Raw genomic sequence first — 27,327 nt, forward strand, 5'->3', positions numbered from 1 at the left:
GGTAAGTCTGGTCCAAACTGGAAAATACCCTAGAATCCTCACATAAAAACAATGTGTCCAAAATCTTATGTATCCTATACTACTCAATGTTTTACTTGTCATTCTAGAAACATTAGATCATGTCAAGTAAACTGTCACCTGGGGGCACCTGGGGGGCTCAGCAGCTAAGGGTCTGACCTTGATTTTGGCTAGGGTCATGATTTCAGTTTTGTGAGTTCAAGCCCCACATTGGGCTCAATGCTTACTCTATGGAGCCTGCTTGAAATTCTCTCTCTCTCGCTCGCTCTCTCTCTCTCTCTCTCTCTCTCTCTCTGCCCCTTCCTGTCTCATGCTCTCAACATAAATAAAAACAAAAAAAAAGAAACCTGTTAAAAAAAAACTATGTCACCTGGGAAAGAACTACACTTGATAACACTTCTTACCTGCCAGTCAACAAACAAGACCTACACCTATTTATAATACTGAAGGAGGACCCAAAACAATGAAAATTATAATGACAAAAGCTACCAATTGTTGAGTAGTTGCTTCTTCCTAAGGACTATGTGCTATAATGTTTGTATCTTCCTAAAATTCATATGTTGAAATCAAATACCCAATGTGCTGGTATGTGAAGGTGTGGCCATTAGGTGGATTCTGTCATGAAAGCAGAGCCCCGCATGAATGGATTAATGCCCTGGTAAAAGAAATCCTGGGGCGCCTGGGTGGCTCAGTCAGTTAAGCTTCCAACTTTGGCTCAGGTCATGATCTCACATTCAAGGATTCGAGCCTCGCGTCGGGCTCTGTGAAGCCTGCTTTGGATTCTCCCTCTCTCTCTCTCTCTGTCCCTCCCCTTCTCATGCTCTGTCTCTCTCTGTGTCAACAGTAAATAAAGCATATAAAAAAATTTTTTCTTTTAAAAAGCACCTGACTCTTGATTTTGGTACAGGTCATGATCCCATGGTTCCTGGTATTAAGTCCTGCATTGGGCTCTGCACTGAGAATGTGGCACCTGCTTGGGATATTCTCACTCTCCCTTTCAAAATAAATAAGCTTAAAAAAAAAAAAAAACTCCTAGAGATTCCTCACCCCTTTCCACCATACGAAGACACAGTGAAAAGATAGCTGTTTATGAACCTAGAAACAAGCCCTCATTGCTATCTGCTAGCAATCTGACTTTGGACTACACAGCCTAATAGGAAGAACTGTGCTGTGATGGCTTCCGTGGTTTATGAGCCGTCTCATCTATGGTACTGTGTTACAGCAGCTTAAATGGATTAGGGCATTATGTAAAGCACCAAATTTACATAAATCATGAAATGAGTTTACAGATGAGAAAACCAAGGCTCAGAAATTAACGTGGTAAAGATGACAGAGTTAAAAATTCTGAAGTCAGGATTCAAGTAAATTCATCTAACAAAGCCTATGTTCTTAACTCCTAAACATACTGCCTTTATGAGGTCTGGAACACAGCATCTGGCATGTGTTTCATACTGACTACGTGATGACCCTGAAGTAGGTACTATCTGCACTCCCATTTTACAAATAAGGAAACTCAGAGAACTTGTGTGGAGGGACCTGTCCAAAATCATACAGCTGAGCTCTCGCCCTGTGAAGTTTACAGGTGAGGAACCAAGATTCCACAAGCTTACAAGGAAAGGATGGGAGAGGGCTTTTATAAGACAAAAGGTAACTGACTTACTCTTCCTAGACCATCCTTTCTGTCAGAACACTGTGGCTCAAGTGCTCTGAGAGGACAAAGTAGTGAACACTGTGCTGGGAGAAGGGGTGCCTTACAGCCCTTTGAAACACGGCTGTACATTGCCCTAGGGATACGCCAAGGTAACAAGACAGGGAGTGGCCATCCTTACACTCCTCAGACAAGAGTGCCTGGTATTATCTGGCTGAATACTTCAAAGTGTTTGTAAATTATCTGATTTTAAATGTATTTTTTCACAAGGCAGAAGGGATGACATGTAGGGGAAAAAAGCAAAGGAGAAAGCACTCTTACTTTTCTAGGAGCCTAACTATTAACATCAAAAGGAAAAGGGAATGGAATAATGTAAAAACACCAAATTTTCATCTATGTCAGTAATCCTAAATTATGGTTACATATTAAAATCACCTGAAGAACTTTCCAAAAACAGAATTTCTGAGTTGGGGCCTAGGCTTTGGAAATTTCTGAAAACTCCACAAGTGATTCCAATGTGTAACCAGAGCTAGGAAGCACTGATTTATTTTTTTCTTACCAGGATAAAAACTAGCCCAGAGGCTTAATATAAAGCTAATAAATGACTCCTATAGAGTTTCCGATGGGTAAGGACACCAGAAATACCTGCATTCCAGCACTGGTGATTATTGTTACTAGGCATACAGGCTCGTTGTGCTTCAAAGTACAGCAAACATTGCTGCTTCTCTTTATTCATTACTCATAAATGGCCATTTTCAAACTACAAAAGTCTTAAAATGCTAACATGAAACCAGAAGTTAATATATTATACCAAAAGACTAAAGAAAAAAAACCACAGGACATATTAATGAAAGTTATTTCTCATATTTAAAAAATCAGGAGTTCTAGCCCCAACATATACCTTCATATACCTATTTGAGAAATATATGCTCAAAACCATTAATATTCTGGCCCAGCCCTTTTTTTTACCCTCATTACCCCTGAGTTCACCACAGGTCTCCCATAAGTTTGGCCCTAACAAATAGTTATACGTGCCCTTAGCACATTCCTCCTACTTTTCATCTCTTTCTACCTGGCAACCTTCTGCTCAACTGCTGAGAAGCTGGTTCACGACCACCAGGAACAAACTCGGTCATTCAGTCCATCATTTCAAACATACTATTGCCGCTGCCTTAAAAGATTACGGGCACTTCAACTTAAATATCATTTATACGTCTATCTACCCCAATGTGGATAGAGGCTTAATTAATTCACCTTTATATCCCTCAGCATATATGAAAGTGTCTGCTTCAATATTGGGTAATTCAGCTGAGTATTCCAACTGTCCCAACATAGGAAAGTAAAATTTTTTCATTCTTATGATCAGGTTAAATTGGACTATTTATTTATACCCACATTAAAAAATCAACACTTAGTACTTTACTTAAGCAATACTTACTGTCATTTTGGTTCGGGACGTCTGACAACCCTGATCTAAAAACAAACAAATTTAAAATAAGACAAATAACACTTTCTTCACAATGCTCTAAATCTGTATTTCTCATTAAATATTACTGATGTTTAAAATTCGGTAATGAAGAAAATATTTTAAGCTATTTTAAAATAAATATCAAATTTGAGAATATCAAAATTGAGAGCTAAAATACAAAGCTAAATAAGTGGAATTAACCCTTTTCCCATTTTGTACTCTCAGCAAGTATTTGTTGCTTTGGAGTCAATACTATGCTCTTATGTTTAATATGTTGTCAATAAGTCACAACTTGTAAAGTGTTTTTATTGCTTCTCCCAACCTACTCTCAGCATATACAATGTGCCAAAAATGGTTTTCATTAAAAAATTGCACTGTTCTTAACGAGCACTAAATTTTTAAAAGAGGATAAAGTAAAAAGCAATACATCCATAGAAATATCATATGGGGTACTTCTACCCAGACCAACTATGGAATCTGCTATTAAACTATGTCCAAAGACAACTATTCATTATCATTACTTTGAATTCATATCTAAGAAACTGCTGTACAGGGTTTTCAAGTGACTACCTAATTTATTACATACCATAATGTAGGTTTTCAGGTCCTTTCTGAGTTGTCATGTTGGGCTCGTTTTGCTGACAGTAGAAACGTAGTAAGCAGTGTTGGTCACAGAAATGCTTCATTTCCCCACGCCACTGCACTCTCTCTTTAAGTGTTCCTTGAGATTTACAACAGTCACACCGTGCAGCCTTGATAAAAAAAAGGAAGGCATTGGACATTTCAAATTAGAAGATTTTAAAAGTGAGATATATTTTAAAAGATTTCTAAAAGTTTATCAGTAATTCTGCCAAATGTGATAAAATAATTTCTGATAAAAAATAATGTGAATCATAAATGTACAATAAAACCCACAATAAAGTAAAAAAAAAAAAAAAAGGTAGCAATTTAACTAATTGTCAAAATCTCTTTCTATACTTACCAGAAGTTAAAGACCAGCATTACAAAGATAGGATAACCCAAAAAAGTGAACGTTGGTAGACCAAATTGGTACAGTGTATTTTAATATTTTAAAATAATTTTGAGGACCCTAATGACACACAGGTAGAAGTTTCCTACAATCCTATTACACTGAAAATCTCTCATTACTAAACAGATTTCTTGTGTTCAACTGCTAGCTCATGAGAAACCAATTCAAGGAAGCTGTGTTAAGACCAGAAAAATTCTGAAGCAAGCTCTTATGAGAAAATCATGGATGTTAAGTTGAAGTATATTCAACAGTTTCATAAATTTAAAGAGCTTTAGTAAATACAATGATTTAACTATTAACAAGAATTTCAAGCTCATGTTTTAAAATGCTCAAAATATAAATTGAAAAAATATTATACTTAAAGACAACAAATCTGACCTACCTCTAAGAACACAATTCAGCCCCAACTAGTCTAACAACTTCATATGCAAAAAGTATTAAAAGAAAATTTTAAAATTAAAAAAATAAAATTCATACATAAAAAGTTAAACCTTATGATGGTGAATCCATAATAGAGAGACAGATTTTTATTTTGTAATGATCCCATCTCCCTAAATTTTGCCCATTTTCACTAAGTCTTAACAATTTGATCAGTGAGTGGACCAAAAGATATGATTAATTTCAAATACAGTTCTTTTCATAATTATTTGATCCAGTTAAAGTAGAAATAAATTATCATATTTTTAAAATTCCCGTTTGGTTTAACAACTTAGAAGTTTTGATAAAACAATATATAGTAAGTTCATAATAATCATGTTGTTTTTCCTCATTAATCTATATATAAACTATAAATAATAGTTCTATACTGTGGGTTTTGAAATCTCTCATTTTATGTCTCAACAGGAGTTCTATGAATAAATACTATATCAAAACTCCTAGTCAGAAGTATTACAAATGATTTTGTTGATAAACAGTTCTTATATAACAAACATACCCCAAGGTTAGAACACAGGCTCTTTTTTTTCTCCAGGTCAGGTATTTCTCCTGCTGAATAAATGTTAAATGAATGAAGATTTGTAGTATAAATTATGACTATTAAGTGATGCCAATATCACATCTCTTGTCCAAAAACTGTGAGCTCAAATTTATATTTCTGGTAATACTATGTGGTAACTTCAGTATAATTAGCACTTATTATCAACCAGGTCATATTTCACTCAATAATGAAAAAGGTCCCTGGTCACCATCCAAAGACTCTTCTTTAAAATAACCTTTGAAGTATTAAAAGTTTTAGTGTTTGGTTCCTTTTTCACACTTTACACTCAAAGAGAAAGCACAAAGGAAGAAATCAAAAGCTTAATATTTAATAATTGAGTCTAAACAGTTTAAGAACATAGCAAAAGTGAAGTTGTAGCCCGACTACCTCATTTGAGAACCTGAAAAATAAAAGCCCAGCATGTTATATCTACTCCCTATAATCCTCACCACAATGCTGGAAACGAAACTCCAAACCGATTTACTGACTTGTGTAAGGCCAAACATTAAAAATGCAGAGACAGGATTCAAGGCAGACAATCCAAATCAAAAACTGGGCTTTACTTAGTATATCAAGTTATAAAGACAATGGAAAGACAAAATGAGTTAGTATGAGTAACCACAGAATACAAATCCTAATAGAAATTAAATGTTGCAAGAAGGTCCTCAATGTAATATCTAAAACCCATATCGATCTGTGTAAAGCTTGTTCAAATCACTAGATACACTATGCTAACTTTTTTTTTTAATGTTTATTTACTTTTGAGGCAGAGAGAGACAGAGCATGAGCGGGGGAGGGGCAGAGAGAGAGAGGGAGACACAGAATCCGAAGCAGGCTCCAGGCTCTGAGCTGTCAGCACAGAGCCCAACATGGGGCTCGAATCCACAAATTTTGAGATCATGATCTGAGCCGAAGTCGGACTAAGCCACTCAGGCGCCCACTATGCTAACTCTGAAAACACTTCCATTTATACAGTAATTTAGAAGGTCAAGGACATAAAGACCAGCACATTATACTCAAAGAAACTAAACAATGAAATCACTTTATTATTTTACTATTCTAGACATTTGGATTTTGTACTTGATGCTTTCTTCCAGAAGATTCAAAACAAGTTAATTTGATTTCTCTGTATATGAAAAGGAACAAAATCAATGCCAATTTGCAAATGGAAACAAAATATGTATACACATTTGCAGAATGGAAGGATAATAGCAGTACTCAATCCTAAAACCAAGTTTAATGCCATAATCAAAGTTTTAAAAGTTGTGAACTGCTTTTCCATTTGTTTTTTTCTTTTATAGCCACTCATTGAGCTTAAAATACAATGACTAATTGGGAAACATTGTTAAAAATGACCATCATTCCTGACCAAAACCACTTCCTCCCAAACACAGAAAACAACTCTTAGAAAAGCTGAACATTTCTACACAAAAGACCTGAACTATAACTTGGGTTGCTGGCTTAAAAAATACCACTTCATCATCTACTTAGTGGCTTCCCTGTCACTGTGAAAACTCAGGGATTTTCTGTTATGAGGGGTAGGGGAGTAGGTAACAGTCACTAGTTCAAACCACCTAGATAATAGGCAGGTGCTAAATTCTTCATGCAAAAATCTTAATCCAAAATCTCAGCTAAGACAGGAATTTCTCCTTCAATAAATGACAAAGACTTATTCATTCAACCTATACTGATACAGTCCCCTATTATCTGGCAGCTTCAAATTCTCATTTTGGGGCAAAATATATACATCCTTGTAACTTTCCCATCTACTTGTTTCCCATTTCACCAATCAGACCTAATTTTACAGGGCAGGGGGATAATCAATGAATATGAAAGAAACAGTCATATAAAAAATAATTTTATATGACTTCCCAGTATCTAATAACACTAATTATTTACTTAAAAAAAAAAAAGCAGTGATAAAAGAGTAGGTGATTGCAGGCAACATTCAAGTGATAAGAATTCTTCATCTATCCAAAAAACATATCTAAAATAAGAATATTAGATATTCCCTTTTTAAACTATTTCAAAAACAAATAATAATCTTTTAAAATCAGTACTTCTAGCAATTTTTTTAACAAAAGAAGACAAAATTTTTAAAGCCCACTATTTTTTTTTCCTGTTTTTTATTTATTTTTGAGAGACAGAGAGAAACAGCACAAGCAGGGGAGGGGCAGAGAGAGAGGGGGAGACACAGAATCCGAAGCAGGCTCCAGGCTCTGAGCTAGCTGTCAGCACAGAGCCCAACGCAGGGCTCAAACCCACAAACCGTGAGATCATGACCTGAGCCAAAGCCAGACACTTTACCAACTGAGCCACCCAGGTGCCCCAAAGCCCACTATGTTTTACTGAGCTCCTTTTATGACTAAGATTTACTAAAACCTAAGTATTAATTTGATCAAGGCCCATAAGTCACACTTTTATACTATTAGAGGGTATTTACATTAAAGATTTTAATACTCCTACCATTTACTACTAACCTGGACAAACAAGTCAAAACCTATGTTAAAAAACTGTATTTGAAGTAATAACATTTAAATTAAGATTATTAGTTCTACTAAGTACTGTGAAGTATTCTGGAGAAACAATAGATCTTTTGAATTAACTTCATTAAATATATCACACTCCATTATAATACTAACTCCTTTCTCTCCCCAAATTTTAAACTTATAGAGATCAAAAGAACTATCTTCCCACCTGTAAACATTTATTTTAAGGAAAAGTAAAATCTATTTCCTTCTAAAGAATTATCTGGGAGAAGAAAAAAATGTTAAATTTATTCTCAACATCTTTTGCTTGCATGTATTTCAATTTAGAAGAGAGAGTACTTAATAAATCTCTATTTAAATCCAAATGTAAACCATTGTAATGCCAAAAACACAGATCATGCAAAATGTCTTGTCCAGTAAAACAAACATAAGCCAAAAAATTTAAAGCATAATTATAAATAATTAAATTAAATTTAAATAAATAAAAACATAAAGTTTCTTATACTCTAGATAGTCCCTCAAATTGAAGCACAAAGATAAGAGAAGGTAGAAAATATGATGTACGTGCTCCTCTGGTTAGGTAGCAAATGCTCATGATTAAAGATGAAGTTCATGACTGGACTGGCTCGCTGTTGTTTTGAAAGTTTCCTTGATGAGACACTTTTTAAAAAATAATTTTTCTAATAAAATCTGGATTGATTGTTAAGGGTCTGATTTTTTAAAGAACTAAAACCTAAAACTTCTGAGTTCTTAAATTTAAAAAGTGGAAAAGGAAAGAAGGTCAAAATAATAATTTGATGGGGACTCAACTTACTACATTTTTAAGCGGATGACAGGATGGTAGCAATGAACAGAAGAGACTCAAGAGAGGAGTAAGAAAATGCACTGTGACTTAAGCCAAAAGCACGCAGAACACACTTATCTTCTGATCACGGTGCTGCTGCCAGCACAGAGAAGGCTTTGATGAATGAGGCAACTTTCCTTCATCTCAAAGCTGGTATCCCTACTGAGCGTAAGGAAAATCATCATTACTTGCTTTAAAAATCCCTACCATGTGACAAAAATGCTCTTACCTTTCTTCCTCAGATTAGTATAGTATGTAATAACATGATAGGGCATATTATATACACATTTGTTGGGTTAAAAATAAGAAATAACAATAAAAATGTGTTTAAGGTATAGAATACAGACATTAAACAAATAGATAATTACAACTGGTTATTTAACTAACATGTTCTTTTATGTTCTAAAGTGCACTGCATCACCAAAATTTCCCCATTAAACAGGGCATAAATAAAAACATTAGATACAATTATCCTTTAAAATAAATAACAAAATGGAACAAATGGGAACATCTAGAATAATGTGGTCTTTTGCCAAAGACACTTCTTTGCTTTGCCAAAGGGAGTGGGGTAAGCCCACCAAAAGATTTCTCTATTTTAATATAAAAAAGAAAACAAGAAGAATTCATTCAAAGAAAGAAGCCAAACAGAGAAATACTTTCAGTGTCCTTTGAACAAAAAACAAAATCCTCCAAAAACAATTTTTAAATAAAAGGCTTGGATTCGCAATTAGGCAGAAATCTGTACAATGGAATAACAGAGGAATTATTATCATACGGTAACAACTTTGTCTCTCAAACTATAAAATAAGTAATCAAAAAAGTAACAGGAAGAATAAAATGGAATTCTCCCATCTGTGACCACTTTACTGTTTTGAGGTTATCCAAAACAAATTTCCCAAAATAAGACCTAAAGAGTGGAGAGTGTTCATGTGTGCTAAATTAAAGGTGAGGGGTTTTTTTTAATATTTTATTGTCAAACTGATTATCATACAACACACAGTGCTCTTCCCCGCAAGTGCCCTCCTCCATCACCACCACCTCTTTTCCCCTCTCTCCCTTCACCTTCAACCCTCAGTTCATTTTCAGCATTCAATAGTCTCTCAAGTTTTGCATCCCTCTCTCTCCCCAACTCTCTTTCCCTCTTCCCCTCCTCCCCCTGGTCCTCCATTAGGTTTCTCCTGTTTTCCTGTTAGACCTAAGAGTGCAAACAGATGGTTTCAGTCCTTCTCTGCCTGGCTTATTTCGCTTAGCATGACACCCTCAAGGTCCATCCACTTTGCTACAAATGGCCATATGTCATTCTTTCTCATTGCCATATAGTACTCCATTGTGAATATATACCACATCTTCTTGATCCACTCATCAGGTGATAGACATTTAGGCTCTTTCCATATTTTGGCTATTGCAGACATTGCTGCTATGAACATTGGGGTACATGTGCTCCTATATATCAGCATTTCTGTATCTCTTGGGTAAATCCCTAGCAGTGCTATTGCTGGGTCAATAACGTAACATTTTGTGTGACTGTTCTCAAAACTGCCACCATGTATAACAGAAAAAAAGCCTGGTTTAAAATAAAAGAAATGCATGTTAGAGAGTGTTAGTATGTTTGTCCTGTGTGTTTTTCTTTTTGAATTTTTAAAAAATGTTTGTTTTTAAGAATAAGAGACAGTGAGAACACAAGCAGGGAAGGGGCAGAGAGAGAGGGAGACACAAAATCCAAAGCAGGCTCCACACTCTGAGCTGTTAGCACAGAGCCCTACATGGGGCTCGAACTCACAAACTCAGAGATCATTACCTGGGCCAAAGCTGGATGCTCAACCAACTGAGCCACCCAGGTGCCCCTGTCCTGTGTGTTTCTAAAATCTGAATCTTAACTGTAAGACTTAAAATTACTCAGAAGCAACAGTAAAATAATGAAGTGCACCAAAACTCTGAGCCTCCACAACCTCTCAACTTTTTTAAAGATAATCACTTCCAGGGGCGCCTGGGTGGCTCGGCTGGTTAAGCATCCGGCTTCGGCTCAGGTCATGATGGTTCATGGGTTCGAGCCCCGCATCGGGCTCTGTGCTGACAGCTCAGAGCCTGGAGCCTGCTTCACATTCTGTATCTCCCTCTCTCTCTGATCCTCCCCTATTCCCACCGTCTCTCTCTGTCTCTCGAAAATAAATAAGAACATAAAAAAAATTGAAAAAAAAAGATAATCATTTCCATTAAGTGAATTAAATAATATTCTACATATTTCAGCCATTTTATTCTTTACTTCCTTTAGCAATATTTCAGTTTTGAAGTTATGATGATGTCTGTCTTCATATGCTTTAGAAGCACAACCATAATGAAGTTTTAACATTGAGATGTTTTTCCATGTTATGGACATATGAACTGATAAACTGATAAAAGTTTGTTTATCAAACTCTTGGGTAATATGTGAGTAAATAAAGCTTAAGTTTACACTCATTTTATTATATAGAAAACAATACAGTGGACAACACATGATTTATCTTCACTTTTCTAGAAGTAGGTTTTAATAAGACATACACACTCTTATTCATAGTTTCAAATTCAGTATTTTTGGTCTCTATTCATATAATGTCTATTCAATTTGAAATCATCCAACGATCCACAATTTAAAAAGTAAAAAAGAACAAAGTCTTTCAAAATACATCGTGAGTGCCTAAAGCAACTACCTGCCAATGTTCAACACTGATTGTGTTCATCAAAAATACTTGTATTTGTGGGGATGCCTGGGTGGCTCAGTTGGTTAAGCATCTGACATCAGCTGAGGTCATGATCTCACAGTTCGTGAGTTCAAGCCACAGATCAGGCTCTATGCTGACAGCACAGAGCCTGCTTCAGATCCTCTGTCCTCCCCCCACTCCCACCTCTCCCCTGTTCTCTCTCAAAAATAAAGAAACATTTAAAAAAAAAGGTTTCTTAAAAAAAAGTTTCTATTTGGTGAAATAAAGACCCAAAAAATTTTAAAGAAATAATCCATTTTGTCAAAACAATATAGTTTTACCTGAAAACAAAGATATATCCACTTTTGGATAATACCTAAGTTATAAAGCAAGTAAAAATGCTACTTCAAGTATAAAGAAAAAAAGAAATGACAAAAATTTAAAGAATTCCATAATCTGGGCAGAGGTTAATATGTGTACATTTTTTAAATAAATAAGCTACCATAAGAGCACTGATAATAACTGTAATGTTTTATCAAAGACTGGTTAAAGCAGCTGCTGTAATAAAAATTTTCAGTTACTTGCCTTGTAGTACCAATCCTGAAATTTCTTACAGCAGTCTTCACTACAGAAATCTCTCACAACACCATCAAGTTCTTTCGTTGCTCCCTTCTTACACAGTTGAGAGCAATAGTTGCAAGTAACACATCTCAATCCTAAACGTCGTGCAAAATCTTGTTTATATAATAGTTTGCAGCCTGAAAAATACAAAGTTTTAATATTAAGACAAAAAAGCAACACATCAACAAAGTGCTTCTAGGTCAAATAGATCATTAGTTTTACAAAAGAGTCTAAGTTCACATATAAAGCCTTCTTTTTCTCCTAATCAAAACTGAAATCTACTATGATTAACAACAATCTATAAATACTGGAACAGAATATGGAATATTTTATTAGATCTCATGTGAATTCAAATAATTAATGTTCCAAGACTTTCAAATGTAACAGTATCTCATAACTATTTTGTTTGCTCTATTTAAATATAAGTATCATACAGTAAACACACCACTAATAGGCATTAGAGAAATGAAACAATGTAGACTGTTGAAAAGTACTGAGTAAACATAAAAGTATACTCAGCTAAGTAGTCATTTTACCCAAAAATTCTAGCCTTACCTTTCTCTATCACCCTACATGGACCTTCAGGGAAGTAAAGCTGGTTTATAGACTTGTTTAGAGAAAACATTGTTATTCTTTCAATAAAATATTTCTTTTGTCTATTATATGAATGCAGTATTGTAAGTGTTTTTACATATCAACCTTAATCCCTATAATATCTCTGTAAGAATTAAATAAAGTTTTAGGGCGCCTGGATGGCTCAGGTAAGTGTCTGACTCCTAATTTCAGCTCAGGTCATGATCTCACAGTTCATGGGATCAATCCCTGTGTCAGGCTCTGTGCTGGCCATGCAGAGCTTACTTGGGTTTTTCCCTCTCTCTCCATGCCCTTCCCCTGCTCATGCTCGCTCATGCTCGCTCTCTCTCTCTCTCTCTCTCTCTCTCAACTAAACTTAAAAAAAAAAGAACTAAATAAGTTTCCATACTTTTACTCATGCTGTGCCACATAAGAATGACCTTGCTCTCGTATCTACTGAAACCCTACCCATCCTTTAATAAGGAGTTCCAATCATACCTCCTCCACAAACTCTGCCCTCTAACCCAGTTTTAAATAATCCTCCTGATGTGTGAACTCAAACTGTAACTGTTTTCTATTACCTTACTTGGCAATTATTTATGTGCTGTCCTATGACTTCTTCTCTATTATCTTGAACTATACTTAAAAATCTTTTCAACATTTCACCTTTATTAACGCTTTATCTTTCTAAATAGTCTTTGATGGTGGTACCAGTTATTACATATTCTGTTATTTCTGCCAAGTTCCAGCAGAGAACTAGGTGTAGTCAGAGAAAGCACGAAATATATTACTAAAGAGGAAAAAGACACACATCCTTTTTACACTTTAATTGCCTAAAGACAGGAGTGCCTCTAATTGAAAATTCTCTTTAATGTCAATTCTCTATATGCTCCTATTCTCTATTCATTTTAGTAAAATTCACATAATCTAAATGATACAATACCATGTGTGAGTATGTTAGCCATCAATACCAATATGTTCAGACTTATGAATCACTAAAGATTCTCAACGCATACAAATTTAGGTATAATAAGTTAAATAAAGAATCAATCTTTTCAATAAAACATTATGTTACTTTTCATCACAGCTGTGATCTTAATAGTAAACATGGTTACCTTTCTCATTCCAGGTAAAAGGTACTCAATTAAACCTATAAAAGCAGGAGTGCCTTGTTTTATAAGTAATACCCTCTTTTATACATAAACTTATTATGTGAAATGTATAATATACTAGATGAAGGCACTAACTGAATGGACAGATAATCATTAGGGCTTTTGGTCATTCACTACTGCTGGCACTTAGGACTTTCCAACCTTCTTCTTCCCCCTAAAGTAGAAAACCATATAAAACCTGGATCCGGGGCAGTGGGGGGAACCTAACTAGGAAACAGAGATGAGGATAGCAGATAGAAAAGCTGGAAAAGGGGTGCCCAGCTGGCTCAGCGGGTAGAACATGTAACTCTTGATCTCAGGGTTGCGAGTTCAAGCCCCACATTGGGTGTGGAGATGGCTTAAAAATAAAATCTTAAAAAAAAAAATTAAAAAAAATAAATAAAAAAGAAAAGCTGGAAGAGTTCAGTGCCTAGGACCAAAGAAAGAATAGAAAGTGAAAGCCAGTGTAGAGCAAGAATGTGACATTTGGGGAGAAAGTAGTAATAACAAGAGCCCCAAATCCATAGTTACAATCCTGGCTCCTATCTCTGGAAAATTAAAACTGAGAACAGGAGTTCATTTCTCTAATCAGCTGCCTGACACCAGAGCAGCAAAGACAGAAATGAGAGGAAAAAGAATCATGAACATACAATAAGAGCCAGCGACTGCCTGGCATTCCAAATTGAAAACTAAAAGTTTCCATTGTAGTAATGCCACATACGATCTTCTTTCTGGTAGACTGAAAATCTTTGTAGGCTAGGCAGTAAACTGGAACGGGAAATGAACCCAATGGAAAATAATTCTATCCCACCTGGAAAATAAACTTTCAGATCACATTTCTATGTTTGGATTTGACATATGATACTGCTTTTATTTTCAAAACTTCCTTTTAATGGAAAAAAGGTTATCAAATTTTTAGAGATAAAACACCTTGAGGCCCAGAAGTCTACAAATTAAAATAACAAAACAAGTCAGTAGAAAACCAAATTCAAATTTTTTGTTCAGCTACACTAAAATTGTACAGCTACCCTGGACACATGTAGTTATATATATGAAAATATTTTGGCAAAAAATTAACATTAAATATTAATAAAAGTTATGAACAACACTGTATATACACTTGCCTTCACTACAGAAAGGTCTCTTAACGCCAGAGAAATTTACTGTTTCATGAAGAGTCTTCTCCTCTTGACAGTATTCGCAATATGTAACTATGCAATGCAACTTCTTATAGTCATCTGAACAAGTTTTGCTGCAGAATTGATGCACTTTGTTCTAAATGCACAACGGGAACCTTGGTAAGTATATGATAACCACCTCAAGAAAAAGTTTAAGAAATAAACAAGCCACTTTTATAGAAATAAACTTAAATCATTTACCTAGTTAATGTGATTGATAATCCTGGGGGACACATTTTCTATAGGCCACAAAAAGCTAATTTAACTAATTCACTGCTATATTTAGACATAATTCCACAAAATTCAACAATACCATTAACTACCCCAAAATTACTCAGTAAAATAGTAAAGGTACCACTAAAACAAGATGGCAGTCCGGTATTGCTAAGGAACTAAAGAAATGGGTAGAAAACAATGGAAGATAAAATATGAGTAAACTACAAAATGATGAGAAATATGACAAGTTTCACTCAAAAAGAAGTAGTCTTTGTGGGTATAGTCAAGTAGACCTAATCACATTCCTATCACAAATCTATTATGGATAAAGTATTCAACCTGGGGCCATCATAAAGTATGCTGCTAAACTTGAGACTGAGTTGTTTCCCTTGAATGGAGCTAGGTTAGTATTATTTAGTTATTTCTCCTGGCCCCAAACCTTATTATAAAGCCAGAGCTATATTCTCCAAATATGTAGCCAAACACAAACACAATGTACAGGGCAGCCCCTTTGCCCCTCTATTATTATGGAGGATACAGACTAGGTCTAATCCATCCACTAACAATTGGCAAACATAAATGAAGACCAAGACAAGGAAGGTGAAAGAGTCTGGGAAGCAACTCAAGTAGTAAGGCAATCATCAGTGGAAAATTGCCCCATCCTGGACATAAAACATAAGAGAAAACACAGCAACAAAGAAACGACAAGTGCCAACCATGGAATGAGAAGAAAGAGGCCCCTGAATTCTCATTCATGAGGGAATGGCTCAACTCTCATTCAGCTTGGTAGACAATGTTTATTAAAGCCTTCTAATACTTAACCTCCATGTAAATAAAGCAACACCAAGCCAGGTAGCTCTAACATGGAGATCGATAGAAAGGACCGATAGAAAGGATCGATAGAAAGTATTTGATAATACTTTCATCTGGTATTATCAAAATTCCATTCAGGCAAGATCTTTATTCCCTATATGATATTATTCCATGTGCTTGCTTATGGATTTCATTCCTCATTCCCCACCAATCCTTTATTCTTATTAGGCCTTTGACATTTTCCTGCTATGATTTAGAGAGAATTTTATAGTCACTAAAAATGATCACTGGGTGCCAACAACAGTCTCCAAGAATAACTGATTTACATGCTCTTGAGAAAGCACCAAACAAAATAACAAACTCAACAAGTTTTCAGGGACTAAATTTAAAATAATGAAATTTCAGATTTCCAAAATACTTTAGTAATCATGTAGTCAGGTCCTGGTTATCAGCTTTCTCCTAAGATTCAGATACCAAGTGACTTGCCAATAGCCACTAACAAACTTTGGCTCAAGAGCAATTTATTATTAGTACTATGTCTTACACACCATTTCATCACATATCCCATGCCATTGAAAAGGGGGAAAAGAAAGAATGGCCAAAGATGAACACTGATCAAGAAAGCAGTGTTCAGCCAGGTCCACCTGTCTATTCATCCATCCATCCATCTATCCATCTTTCCATCACTACTCACTTATTTAAATAAACAATAATGATAGGATTTTGTAAATGGCAAAAATATATGTCAAACTGTTGAAAGCAAGAGTAAGGAAAAATATTAGGATTCTTTATTAAAACAATTATACAATGTTAATGAAAACATGTTAAGTGACAAATCCTAATTTGTACAGGTAGCAGGCAATACACGATATTATAGTTCAAAGACATTTATTAAAATGAGGGTAAAAATGGAAAAATGAAGTACAAACAGATGTTCAAGGTATGTAGCTAAACAAAGCAACATTCCATACACTACTACAAACATGTCAATATGTGAACATGACTTCAGTAATTTTGTTTGACCTACAAACATGTCCTTTGTTGAAGCTATTCCCACACAAGAGTAATAATTCAATCACCACAAATTCTGAAGAATTTGGATTCGCAGTGGATACACTGCGAAACAGATTCTCAAATTGAAACACATTATTTTACTATACTCTCATTTAAGCACAAAATATACATAAAAATATTGAACTTACCTCCCATTCCAGGATTTCTGGCTTTGAACAAAAGGAATTTTTGCAATAGTTGCATTTCAACTGAATATCACTTGGAGCTACAAACTGACCATTTGAAGATGACTGCATACTTAGAGCCTAAAACAAAGAACAAAACATATGGAGTCTGACACAGATTTTAGAATTTTTATTTGTAAATGCTACCAAATATTAACTGTGTCCAGAAAACAGTATCTTGCTTAAATATTTCCTTGACACATAAAATTACATTTCTGAATTTTATACTTATTATTTATTTATTTTAACATTTATTTATTTTTGAGAGACAGTGTGAGCAGGGGAGACACAGAATCCAAACCAGAGTCCAAGCGTCGAGCTTTCAGCCCTGAGCCTGACGTGGGGCTCGAGCTCACGAACCGCGAGATCATGACCTGAGGTAAAGCCAGCCACTCAACCGACTGAGCCACCCAAGCACCCCTGAATCTTATATTTAAAATTTACACTAGTGGAGTACCTGAGAGGCTCAGTTGGTTGAGCATTCAACTTCGGCTCAGGTCATAATCTCATAGTTCATGAGTTCGAGCTCCGCTTCAGCTCTCTGCTGTCAGCATAAAGCCTGCTTCAGATCCTCTATCCCTTTGCCCCTCCCCCATCACATGCATGCACACGCGTGCTCTCTCTCAAAATAAATAAAATATTAAAAATAAATAAAACTGGGGCACCTGGGTGGCTCAGTCAGTTGAGGGTCTGGCTTTGGCTCAGGTCATGATCTCACGGTTCCTGGGTTCGAGCCCCGCACTGGGCTCTGTGCTGACAGCTAGCTCAGAGCCTGGAGCCTGCTTCGGATTCTGTGTCTCCCTCTCTCTCTCTGACCCTCCCCTGCTTGCGCTGTCTCTCTCTGTCTCTCAAAAATAAAAAAATAACATAAAAAAATTTTTAATAAATAAAAATTAGACTAGTACACTAAGTTTTATGAAACTGAAATTCTTTTACTACAAGATTACTAATATTTAAAATCATATGGAAAAGGAAAAACTATGCAGTTCAAGTATGATTTTTTTCACTTTAAGAATAAGAGTTAATAGTTAACCAAGTTCTGAACTAGTAATTAAATCTTTAAAAAAGACTAGTTCCTAGTTCTCTCCAATAGTTGTTTTAAGTAGTAATTTATCCCATATGCAATACTGCTATCATTTTCATTCCAATTCCATCAGGGAAAACAGCCTATAATACTTTTTTAAATTGGTCATTTCTTTTACAAAGTTAGGAGGAAAAGGATTAACAGACTAGTATTGATAACAATGGCCTTAATTTTATTACATTTTTAAAAGTTCAAACAATTTACAGAAAAGGAGAAGATATAAGCATATGTGGATTTTAAAAGTTTTGTCCTAATTTCTAACATGAGTGGTGGCTATGCTGGTATTTAATCCTCATTCTGTAATATATTACATGTTACATATAACCTTCAGAACATATTAAATTTTTTTCAGGGTGGTAGTTAGAGGAAAAAAACACTTATTGAAAAAAAACTTTGGGGGGGCGCGTAGGTGGCTCAGTCGGTTGAGCGTCTGGCTTTGGCTCAGGTCATGATCTCAGTCTGTGAAATCAAGCCCGTGGCAGGCTCTGCATGCCTGCTTGGATTTCTGTCTCCCTGTCCCTTCCCTGATCACACACATGCATGTCCACTCTCTCAAATAAACATCTAAAAACAGATGTTTTTTAAACATTTTTTATATCTTCTGCATACAACATACAATACAATCAAGATTTGTGAAAAAACAAAACATGCAGATTTAAGATAGTAACTATCTGGCGAATAAATTTTTTGAATGACAACCAGCAACAGTGTCCCTGAGTTTCAAAAACACTGCAAGTCCATTAAAGTTAGGTATTCTTTCACTATCCTATTACCTTATTTTGAAATGAAAAAACATCTAATGAAGACAAAGTTCAAAATCTATGGTTTGCTTTACGATACAGATAAAGGGAAAAAATGCTGCTTGTCTATTTGTCAACTTTGTTAATTGATGCAGTTATAGTGAGGAGGCTGCCTACATGCTTATCTGGATAGGAAAATCTACATTAAGTGTTTAAAAGATAAAAGATTAAAAAAAAGAAGAAATAAAAAATAAAAGATAAAATGTACATATACGGTCTCATTAAATCATGGGCAACACAAGTTTCAGTTAAATGAAAAAAGTAGTTAAAACATTTTCTATTAACATTTCAAACATCAAAAAGTAACAGAGAAAGTTTAAGTCTGAGAAGCAGCATGCCAAAAACACTGTTATTCTCTCGTCGAATCCTTCCTTATTCCTTAATTTCTAGTTTAAGAAGAGCCAACAAGTCAGAAGCAGTATTTACCATTCTAAGGATTTTTTAATAGCCATGATCCCAATTTCCAATATAAAGGTTTAGTCTTGAATATGGCTTCTTACCTTAACTCAGTGGAAGATAGAACTATTAATAAAAACAACATTCGCCTGACTGAATTAAAAACCACCTAAATTTAAAGGCTAATGATGGTTATAACTACTGCTATATACTTAAGAGACTACATTTTCAGGTTAAATAACACAGAATACAGTATCTGCAACATTGTGAAACTGCTGGAAGATTCACTATCATGAAGCATCATTTTATGCACTGGCTTGAATCTGAGTAAATACCATGAATTTTTCACATACAGTAGGGAAGCCTACTCATGCCACTTAACTAATGCTGAATCCCATTTTCAACTATTCCCTCCTAGTGGTCAAACAGCTTATATCTGAACACTTCCAGTAAGACGTCTTCCGAAATTATCCATAATCCCAACTTTGAAGACAGAAAGAACAAAAAGTTCTTTACCTTCACAAAAATGAAAAAAGGTCTCCCTAAACTGATCTTGTACTATATTAGGGCTCACTATAACAAGTCCAATCCTTTTAACTGGCATATTTCTAATATATGAAGAAAACATTTATGCTCATCACTTTCAGGCTAAATATACCTACATCCTTCATCCATTTATCATAAAACAGAAATCTTCCTAAGAGTAACAGGTTATTGAAACCACTAAGAAAATAGTACACATCAGGCATCAAGCTCAATTACACTAAAGTTCATTTTCCTTTAAGTCTGTTATATAAATAACAACTGAAAAGTCAATTAGATCGTCCACATCAAGTAGTGAGCATCTACTACTGTGATTCTTACTGTGACTCTAGAATCTGCACCCTGCAATTTGGCCTTCAACAAACAACATAGAAGTTAACATATTAAATAAAGATGAAGCATATTACACTGTTTATATCCCATGTGTATTTTGTTGGGAGTGGGAGTGATCCAAAATAAGTAACAAACCTGAAATTTAGCCACACAACTGGAATTGCAAAAGTTATACAGTTTCCCATCAGGCATTGTGGCTTGATATTGAGGTAAAGAGTTTCGCTTACAAAAATGGCAAATAATTCCCAAACCTAGAAGAGAAAATGTACATGTCTGGTTTCATATATAAAACAATAAGAGCCTAAAAACAAATCGTAAATGAGAATAATTTTAATGGAACATTCTATAAACCATTTATTAAAATAAATATCCAAGATTATGTCCACCTTAAAAAATACTGTTATAAAAAGTCCAATATCATGTCTCTAAACATACATGGATATATGAAACAATCTCAGTTTTAATCTGAGGGAAAAATAATTTTGCTAAGAATTCAGACATGGACAGAACTTCACCAAAAACTTAAAATTAAAGAAATATGGAGTGGTCAAAACTACTAAAAAAATCTGCAGTGGGACGTGTGGGTGGCTCAGTTAAGTGTCTGACTTCGGCTCAGGTCATGATCTTGCAGTTCATGAGTTTGAGACCCAATTCAGACTCTATGTTGACAGCTTGGAGCCTGGAGCCTGTTCTGTCTCCCTCGCTCTCTGCCCTGGAGCCTGGAGCCTGTTCTGTCTGCCTCGCTCTCTGCCCCTCTCCCACTCACTCTCTCTTTCTCAAAATTAACATTTAAAAGAACCTTTCTATCGTAAGAAGGTTTAATGTGATAAAAAAAAAAGCTTATGCAGTTAAAAACCAGTATAAAAACAAAGTTAAAGGGAAAGTGTAGGTAAGAAATTAGTCATGTTATTAAAGTATTTTTAACTTTCCAAATACCTGAAACTTACTTTGTGATTTTGCATATTTTGTCTTGTGACTGTTCATGCAAGCAGTTGAACAATATGGCTCCATATACCCATTAGGACCTATACATTGAGTCATATCAAAAAACCTGCACTGTGTTCGGCAGCCAGTACAGGTGGTCAGTTTTCCATATTTCTAAAGTTTGAAACAAAAAAGAAAATTAAGAAAGTCACAATTTAATTAGAAAAAAATTATATTTTTCAGTACACCTTTCTCTCTGCAAAACAATTCTGTTAATCTCTCATCAGGTTTAGTGGGTCAAAAATCTTCATCTGGATGCAACTGTTTACTGCAATGCATCTAAATTAGGTTCAAACAAAAGTAATGATCTCAGCTAAGTCTCTTTCAAACACTGGGTTTTTCACTATTAATTAAACAGAATCCCTACAAAAAGGTAAGTAAAAACTGAAAAAAACAAAGACATAGTGTTTTCTGTTTACCAAGATGACACACTTGTCATCTGACAGAAGAAATTAAATGTACATATAATAATAACCCTTAATAATCAAATGACTTTGGTCCTTCAGAGAAAAATCTTCTGTTAAATACTTTTTGCACTGAGCTGTGCTGCTGTCCCGAGAACTTGTGGAATTTCTCTTAAAACCAATTAACCACCTATGTGTACTACATTTAAAACCTCATTCAACCACAATAAAACACCATATTTAAAAAAAATTTTAGGGGCGCCTGGGTGGCTCAGTCAGTTAAGTGCCTCACATCAGCACAGGTCACGATTTCACGATTTGTGGGTTTAAGTCTCGTATCAGGTTCTGTGCTGACAGCTCAGAGCCTGAAGCCTGTTTCAGATTCTGTGTCTTCCTCTCTCTCTCTCTCTCTCTCTCTCTCTCTCTCTCTCTCTGCCCCTCCCCCGCCTTTACTCTGCCTCTCTCTGTCTCAGAAATAAATAAACATTAGAAAATTTTTAATATTTTTAACTAAAAGAAGTCATTCAACATGATTTTGAGCTATTAACTAAAGCTAATAATCAGTCAAAAGAAAAGGATAGTCAATCCTTCTGGCAAGACTGAATATTTGCCAACACATAATTCAAAGAAACAAGCTAAAATATATGATGATAAGACTAAAGGAGGTACGCTTTGAAAATTACTAGACAAAAGCAGTATTACTGTAAAACATACAGTCTTACAAAAATACAATTCAGATGAACTGGTATGTTTATATGAAAAACATGAATAGTCACAACCAGAAATCAAAGATAAGATAAAGCAATGGTGCAACTTGTATCTGAGCTCTCTTCTGAGTGGTCATACAGCTATCATAACTAGTTAAATCAAATACCACACATCATGCTGCAAAGTAATTGTATCCACCTTTCTACCTGATGTTGAGATGATTTTACTCATTGTCATACCCAACAGCATTCAGTACAATATGATATTAAAAGGCCTTGAAATATGCCATGGATTGATGACTAAAAATGGACATTAGGAAAGATGACAAGCAGGCCAAAAATAACAAAATGGGCAAACTGCATGGACAAATTTCATGAGCACCACAAGATTTTAGAAAATAAAGGTAATGTTGAAGGGAAAATAACCAAAACAAATAACATCCACATCAAAAAAAGAAAAAGAAAAAAACTTTCTTAGCATGCAACAAATAGAAGAGGTATTTTAAAAAAAACAAGCAGAGCTATTTATGTGCCAGGAATGTATGTTATATGCATTCTGGCACTATAAAAACTAACCAATGCTGTCCGTTCCTCATTTACTTAAGCATCATGTCACTTCAACAAAGCCCTACGTTTTACTTTCCAAAGTAGAAATCAACCCATTCTTCAACCTCTGATAGACTGCAAAAGGAAATACTTATTAACAGCAAAAGAATGGAAACAAGGAACAAAAAAGAATAACTGCAAACCTAGTAAATCTAATTATGACTCTCCCAATGTTACAAAGAGGAGAATGCTGGTTTTTGTTTGAAATGACAAAATATTTTCCTGAGGCCTATATAATAATTTAAATTTCTATAATGAGGAAAGGATAAAAGAAAACACACCAATAAAACAATGAAAAAGAATGTTTAATATCTGGCACCACAGTACAAATCAGGAATACTAAAATTATCAGGACACTTGCCATTAGATTACAAGATTATAGAGAGAAAAAGCAAGTAGCTCTCAGTAGATGTTTGTACAAGACCTGCATGTAGCAGCACCCACAAAGAATTCTTTTATCAACATAAATAAAGTTCAACCATCTAATCTAACCTTGGATTAGATTTTTTTTTCTACTTATTAGAAACATCCTTTAAGTTGACAATAATTTTATTGGCAGAATGGTTAAGTAATTAGTAAGTTTTAAGACGTACCAATAAAAAGTAGACCAGTTGAATTGGGTCAAGTAAACAAGGAGCTAAGCAACTGGTCCACACTGACAAATACTTTTATCTGAAGAGAATGAGAAAGTACTATCAGAAAGATAGAATCATTAATATTGAAAATATTTTAACACAGCCACGTTCACAGCCACCACTACTTCAAAAATAAAAGGACTCATTTAATGAAAGAACATTAGCAAAAAAAAAAAAAAATCCGTTAATGCCATGTTTTCTGTTTTATATGTAAACAATCAAAATAATCATATTTAAATTTTATTCATCCTATAAATTCTACATTGATTTTAAAATAAAATTAATTGTAACAAATTCACAATTATTATATTCCTCATTCAGGCCTGGGAGAAAATAAACCTACTTATAAATTCACATAAAAGAATAAGGTAGAACTAATTAAAACAAGATACTGGTAAGGCAAAAGGTAAATATAATGGGGAGTTTATGGCAAATTGGTTCATTTTCAGTATACTCACTGAAAACTGGTGCCTTACATTTAAATTTTAAACCAATTCCATATGCACACCAAAATTAACTATCACATGATTTTAAAACTTCCCCTTAATTTTTTCTTTTACATGTAAGTAATATATTTCTCTTACTACACTTTGACCAAGTCAGTGAACCACATGAGAAGGTACTCAAGAGATAAAAACTTCATGTACTTGAAACTGAGGGGCACTCTATGAAATATCCTATAGTATTCAAAAATGTCAAGGTCATGAAAGACAAAGACGAGGCAACTATTTCAGATTAAAGCAGATGGGACTTCCACTCCAGCCATGATGGGAGTATCAGAGGCTAGATTTAACCCCCACTTTTAAAAACTAGAAAACTATACAAAAGATATGGAATAATGGCTTTTAAACATTCCACAAAACATAATATAACTCATTATGTAGAAATTTAAAAAATCAAGCTGTGGAAACAGATCTAGAAATGACAGCTGTGAAAATAGAAGGCAAAATGTTAAAAGAGCTATGATAAACATGCTGATGCATTCAAGAAATCAGTAGAGGAAAACATGAACATAATGAGGCAAGGAATAGAAGATATAAAAAAGACCCAGATGGAACTTCTAGAGATGAAAACTACAAGATCTGAGATGTAAAATAAACCACATGGGACTAACAATTGATTAGAAAAGATTAGTAAAATTAAAGACAAAAATAAACACTCTCCAAAATGAAGACCAAAAAAAAACAAACAAACAAACAAACAAACAAAAAACCAATAGATAACAGAGCCACAAAGACCACAGAACAACAGAAGGAAATCTAAAATATCTGAAAGTGGGGTCTCAGAAAAGGGAGGGAAAAAGATAAACATTTTGAAAGAAATAATGTCCTATGATCCTGGACTGGATCCTAAATAAGAAAATTTTTTTTTCCATTTGCTATAAGGGACCATCAATGTTTAAAATTCAAATGAGGTCTTATAGATTAATCATATAGCTGCATTATCTCAATATGAAATTCCTCAATGACTATAGTTGTTAACTATATACACTTATATTCACATATTAATTTATGTGCTAACTTATTTATCTGGATTAAGGAATATGAATTTAGAAATTTTTTGAAATAAAAGGGTTTTTAATATCTTTGAAGTAGGCACAAAAGAAAAGGGCCTTTTATATCCTAGTTAAATGCCTACTGTAGACAAGGTACTGTGCATAAATTTTATCAGGAAATAATTTTTAATTAACAAATACCTAAAAGCAAACAAGCATATCACAAGAAAATATATGTAAAGTTTACTGAAATAAAGTTTGCCTAGGATAACATAAGAAAACAATCATCATCTGACATATTTTAAGTTCATAAATTTTAACATAATACTTTAAAATCCACGTGATTTTTCAGATACACAATAAAGACAATAAGCAATACACAAAATTATCAAGGGCTTAACCACAGTTACATTCCTGCTTACCTCAGGCTGCATTAAGAAAGAGTCCTGCATGTGATCTCGAACCTCCTTCAGAAAGCTTGGATGGCTACCTACCTGAAAAAAGATTTTAAAAGACTTTATGGGGGGGGGGGGGATCGTTTGATGATAATTAACTTAGGCTTAACTTGCCTGTATTTTGACATAGCCAAAAAGAAAAATTACTTATTTCTCTTAGATGACAATGTATTCTAAGATCTCATTACAGCCTATGGTACCCCAAAGCATTCTAAATTAAGTGATTTGGAGCATATGTAGTTACACGGCAAATGGGTTGTTTTGGAAACTTTTAGAACACCTGACAGCTTATAGCACATACAAATTTAGATCTTTACTCCTGGCAGAAAAGCATCCTGCTCTCCATTTAAGTCAAAATACTATGCAAGAAAATGGAAAATAAAATACTGAAAGAGAAGTGTTAAGTAATACACAGTCTCCACTGCCAGGATATAAATGATTAATTACCTGATCAGTATATTCCAGAAACTAATTCACCAAGGCGGGCATAAACAACAATGGCAGCCAAGTTAAAATGCCAGAGATGAAGGTAAAAGGGTGGGGAAAGCACAGATAAGAAAAGATCACTCAAGTTTAGTTTCTGCAGGCTACAGAAGAGACATTCACTATATCATTACATGCAGTGGTCTCCAAAAATATGACTGTGTCCTTTTATCAAGTAACAATGTATGTATGCATGGATTTCCATGTTTACTTGTAAATTATAAACATGCAAAATAGGAATTAAACATTAAAATAGTATTTTACAGAATGAAAGATGAAACAGTCTTTAAAATAATTTTTATTTTATTTAATGATAGTATAAAGAATATTTTCTAAACCCACTAGAACAGGATCATTTGGTTTCAGCAGGGACTATGTGGGGAGCAGTGGGGAGATACTCCTGCTCCTCCCAGTTAGAATGGTTGGGCAAAAGCCCAGAGTGGAGCCAGAACCCCTACCCTCATCCAGCAATAATGAGCTCCTTCCACCTCATGGGTGTCAACAGAGGCCAAGCAGAGAGCCTGGATTTCTACATACACCTGGCAGTGCTGAGACCAGCCAAAGCAGGAGGTGTATAAGATCCAGAATATAAGAAAAATAATACCCAAAACTTCCAGGCTTCAATTAATAAAAATCATGTATCCTACTAAAACCCACAAAAACAATTTAAATGGAAAAAGATAATCAGTAGATGCTAACAAAGAAAGTACACAGATGTTACAATTATATGACAAAGATTTTTTTTTAAATATTTATTTTGAGAGAGTGGGAGAATCTTAAGCAGATTCAGTGCTGTCAGCAGAAAGCCCAATGCAGGGCTTGATCATGTGAACCACAAGATCATGACCGGAGCTGAAATCAGGAGTCAGATGCTCAACCCACCGAGCCATCAAGGGGCCCCAACAGCCATGATAAGAATAAAGAATAAATAATTCTTCAATAAAGAATAAAAATATTTAAAAATGAAAAATAGAAGTTCTCATCAAAAGAAAAAAAAGAAGACAGAAGCAGCAAATGGAAATTCTAGGACTTAAAAAGACTAGTAAACAGACATTTAAAAAATCTGTGGATAGATAAGGTATGTCAAAAGAACACAAGAATCAAGTGAAAGTGCTCCCAATGGCCAAATCTAGAAAATTTTAATTAACAAAATAAAGCTCTTTTATTACAGCACCAAATCATAAAATATCCATTGATGTGATAATGTTGGGGTTCAGGAGTAAGCAGTCAAGAAAGAATTCTTGAGTTGTCTTGGTGCAAAAGGTGTGTGTGTGTATGTTTTAATGTTTATTTTTGAGAGAGACAGACAGGGACAGAGACTGAGAGAGAGCAGGAACAGGGAACAGTAAAGAGAGAGGGAGAAAGATTCCCAAGCAGGCAACACTCTGTCAGCTCAAAGCCTGAAACGGGGCTCAATTTCACAAACCTCGAGATCATGACCTGAGCTGAAATCAAGAGTTT

At 34.7% G+C, this 27,327-nt stretch overlaps 1 protein-coding gene across 11 annotated transcripts in view; it reads right to left on the reverse strand.

Moving 5' to 3' along the window:
• Positions 1 to 27,327, reverse strand: part of ZMYM2 (zinc finger MYM-type containing 2) — a 105,712-nt gene that overhangs the window by 25,801 nt on the left and 52,584 nt on the right. For 7 of the 11 annotated variants that reach the window (XM_029936996.1, XM_029936997.1, XM_029936999.1 and 4 more), the window contains 8 exons: positions 25,351 to 25,422; positions 21,045 to 21,195; positions 20,233 to 20,348; positions 16,906 to 17,022; positions 14,621 to 14,771; positions 11,737 to 11,909; positions 3,721 to 3,886; positions 3,105 to 3,139 (listed from right to left, as the gene is read on the reverse strand). In XM_029936996.1, the coding sequence (XP_029792856.1) occupies positions 3,105 to 3,139; positions 3,721 to 3,886; positions 11,737 to 11,909; positions 14,621 to 14,771; positions 16,906 to 17,022; positions 20,233 to 20,348; positions 21,045 to 21,195; positions 25,351 to 25,422 (981 nt within the window). Of the gene's footprint in view, positions 1 to 3,104; positions 3,140 to 3,720; positions 3,887 to 5,098; positions 5,152 to 11,736; positions 11,910 to 14,620; positions 14,772 to 16,905; positions 17,023 to 20,232; positions 20,349 to 21,044; positions 21,196 to 23,371; positions 23,471 to 25,350; positions 25,423 to 27,327 lie in introns of those variants that run through there. The other 4 variants (XM_029937005.1, XM_029937004.1, XM_029936998.1 and 1 more) reach the window with 4 other exon arrangements.

The sequence above is a fragment of the Suricata suricatta genome, chromosome 4, assembly GCF_006229205.1.
Source record: "Suricata suricatta isolate VVHF042 chromosome 4, meerkat_22Aug2017_6uvM2_HiC, whole genome shotgun sequence".
Lineage (NCBI taxonomy): Eukaryota > Metazoa > Chordata > Mammalia > Carnivora > Herpestidae > Suricata > Suricata suricatta.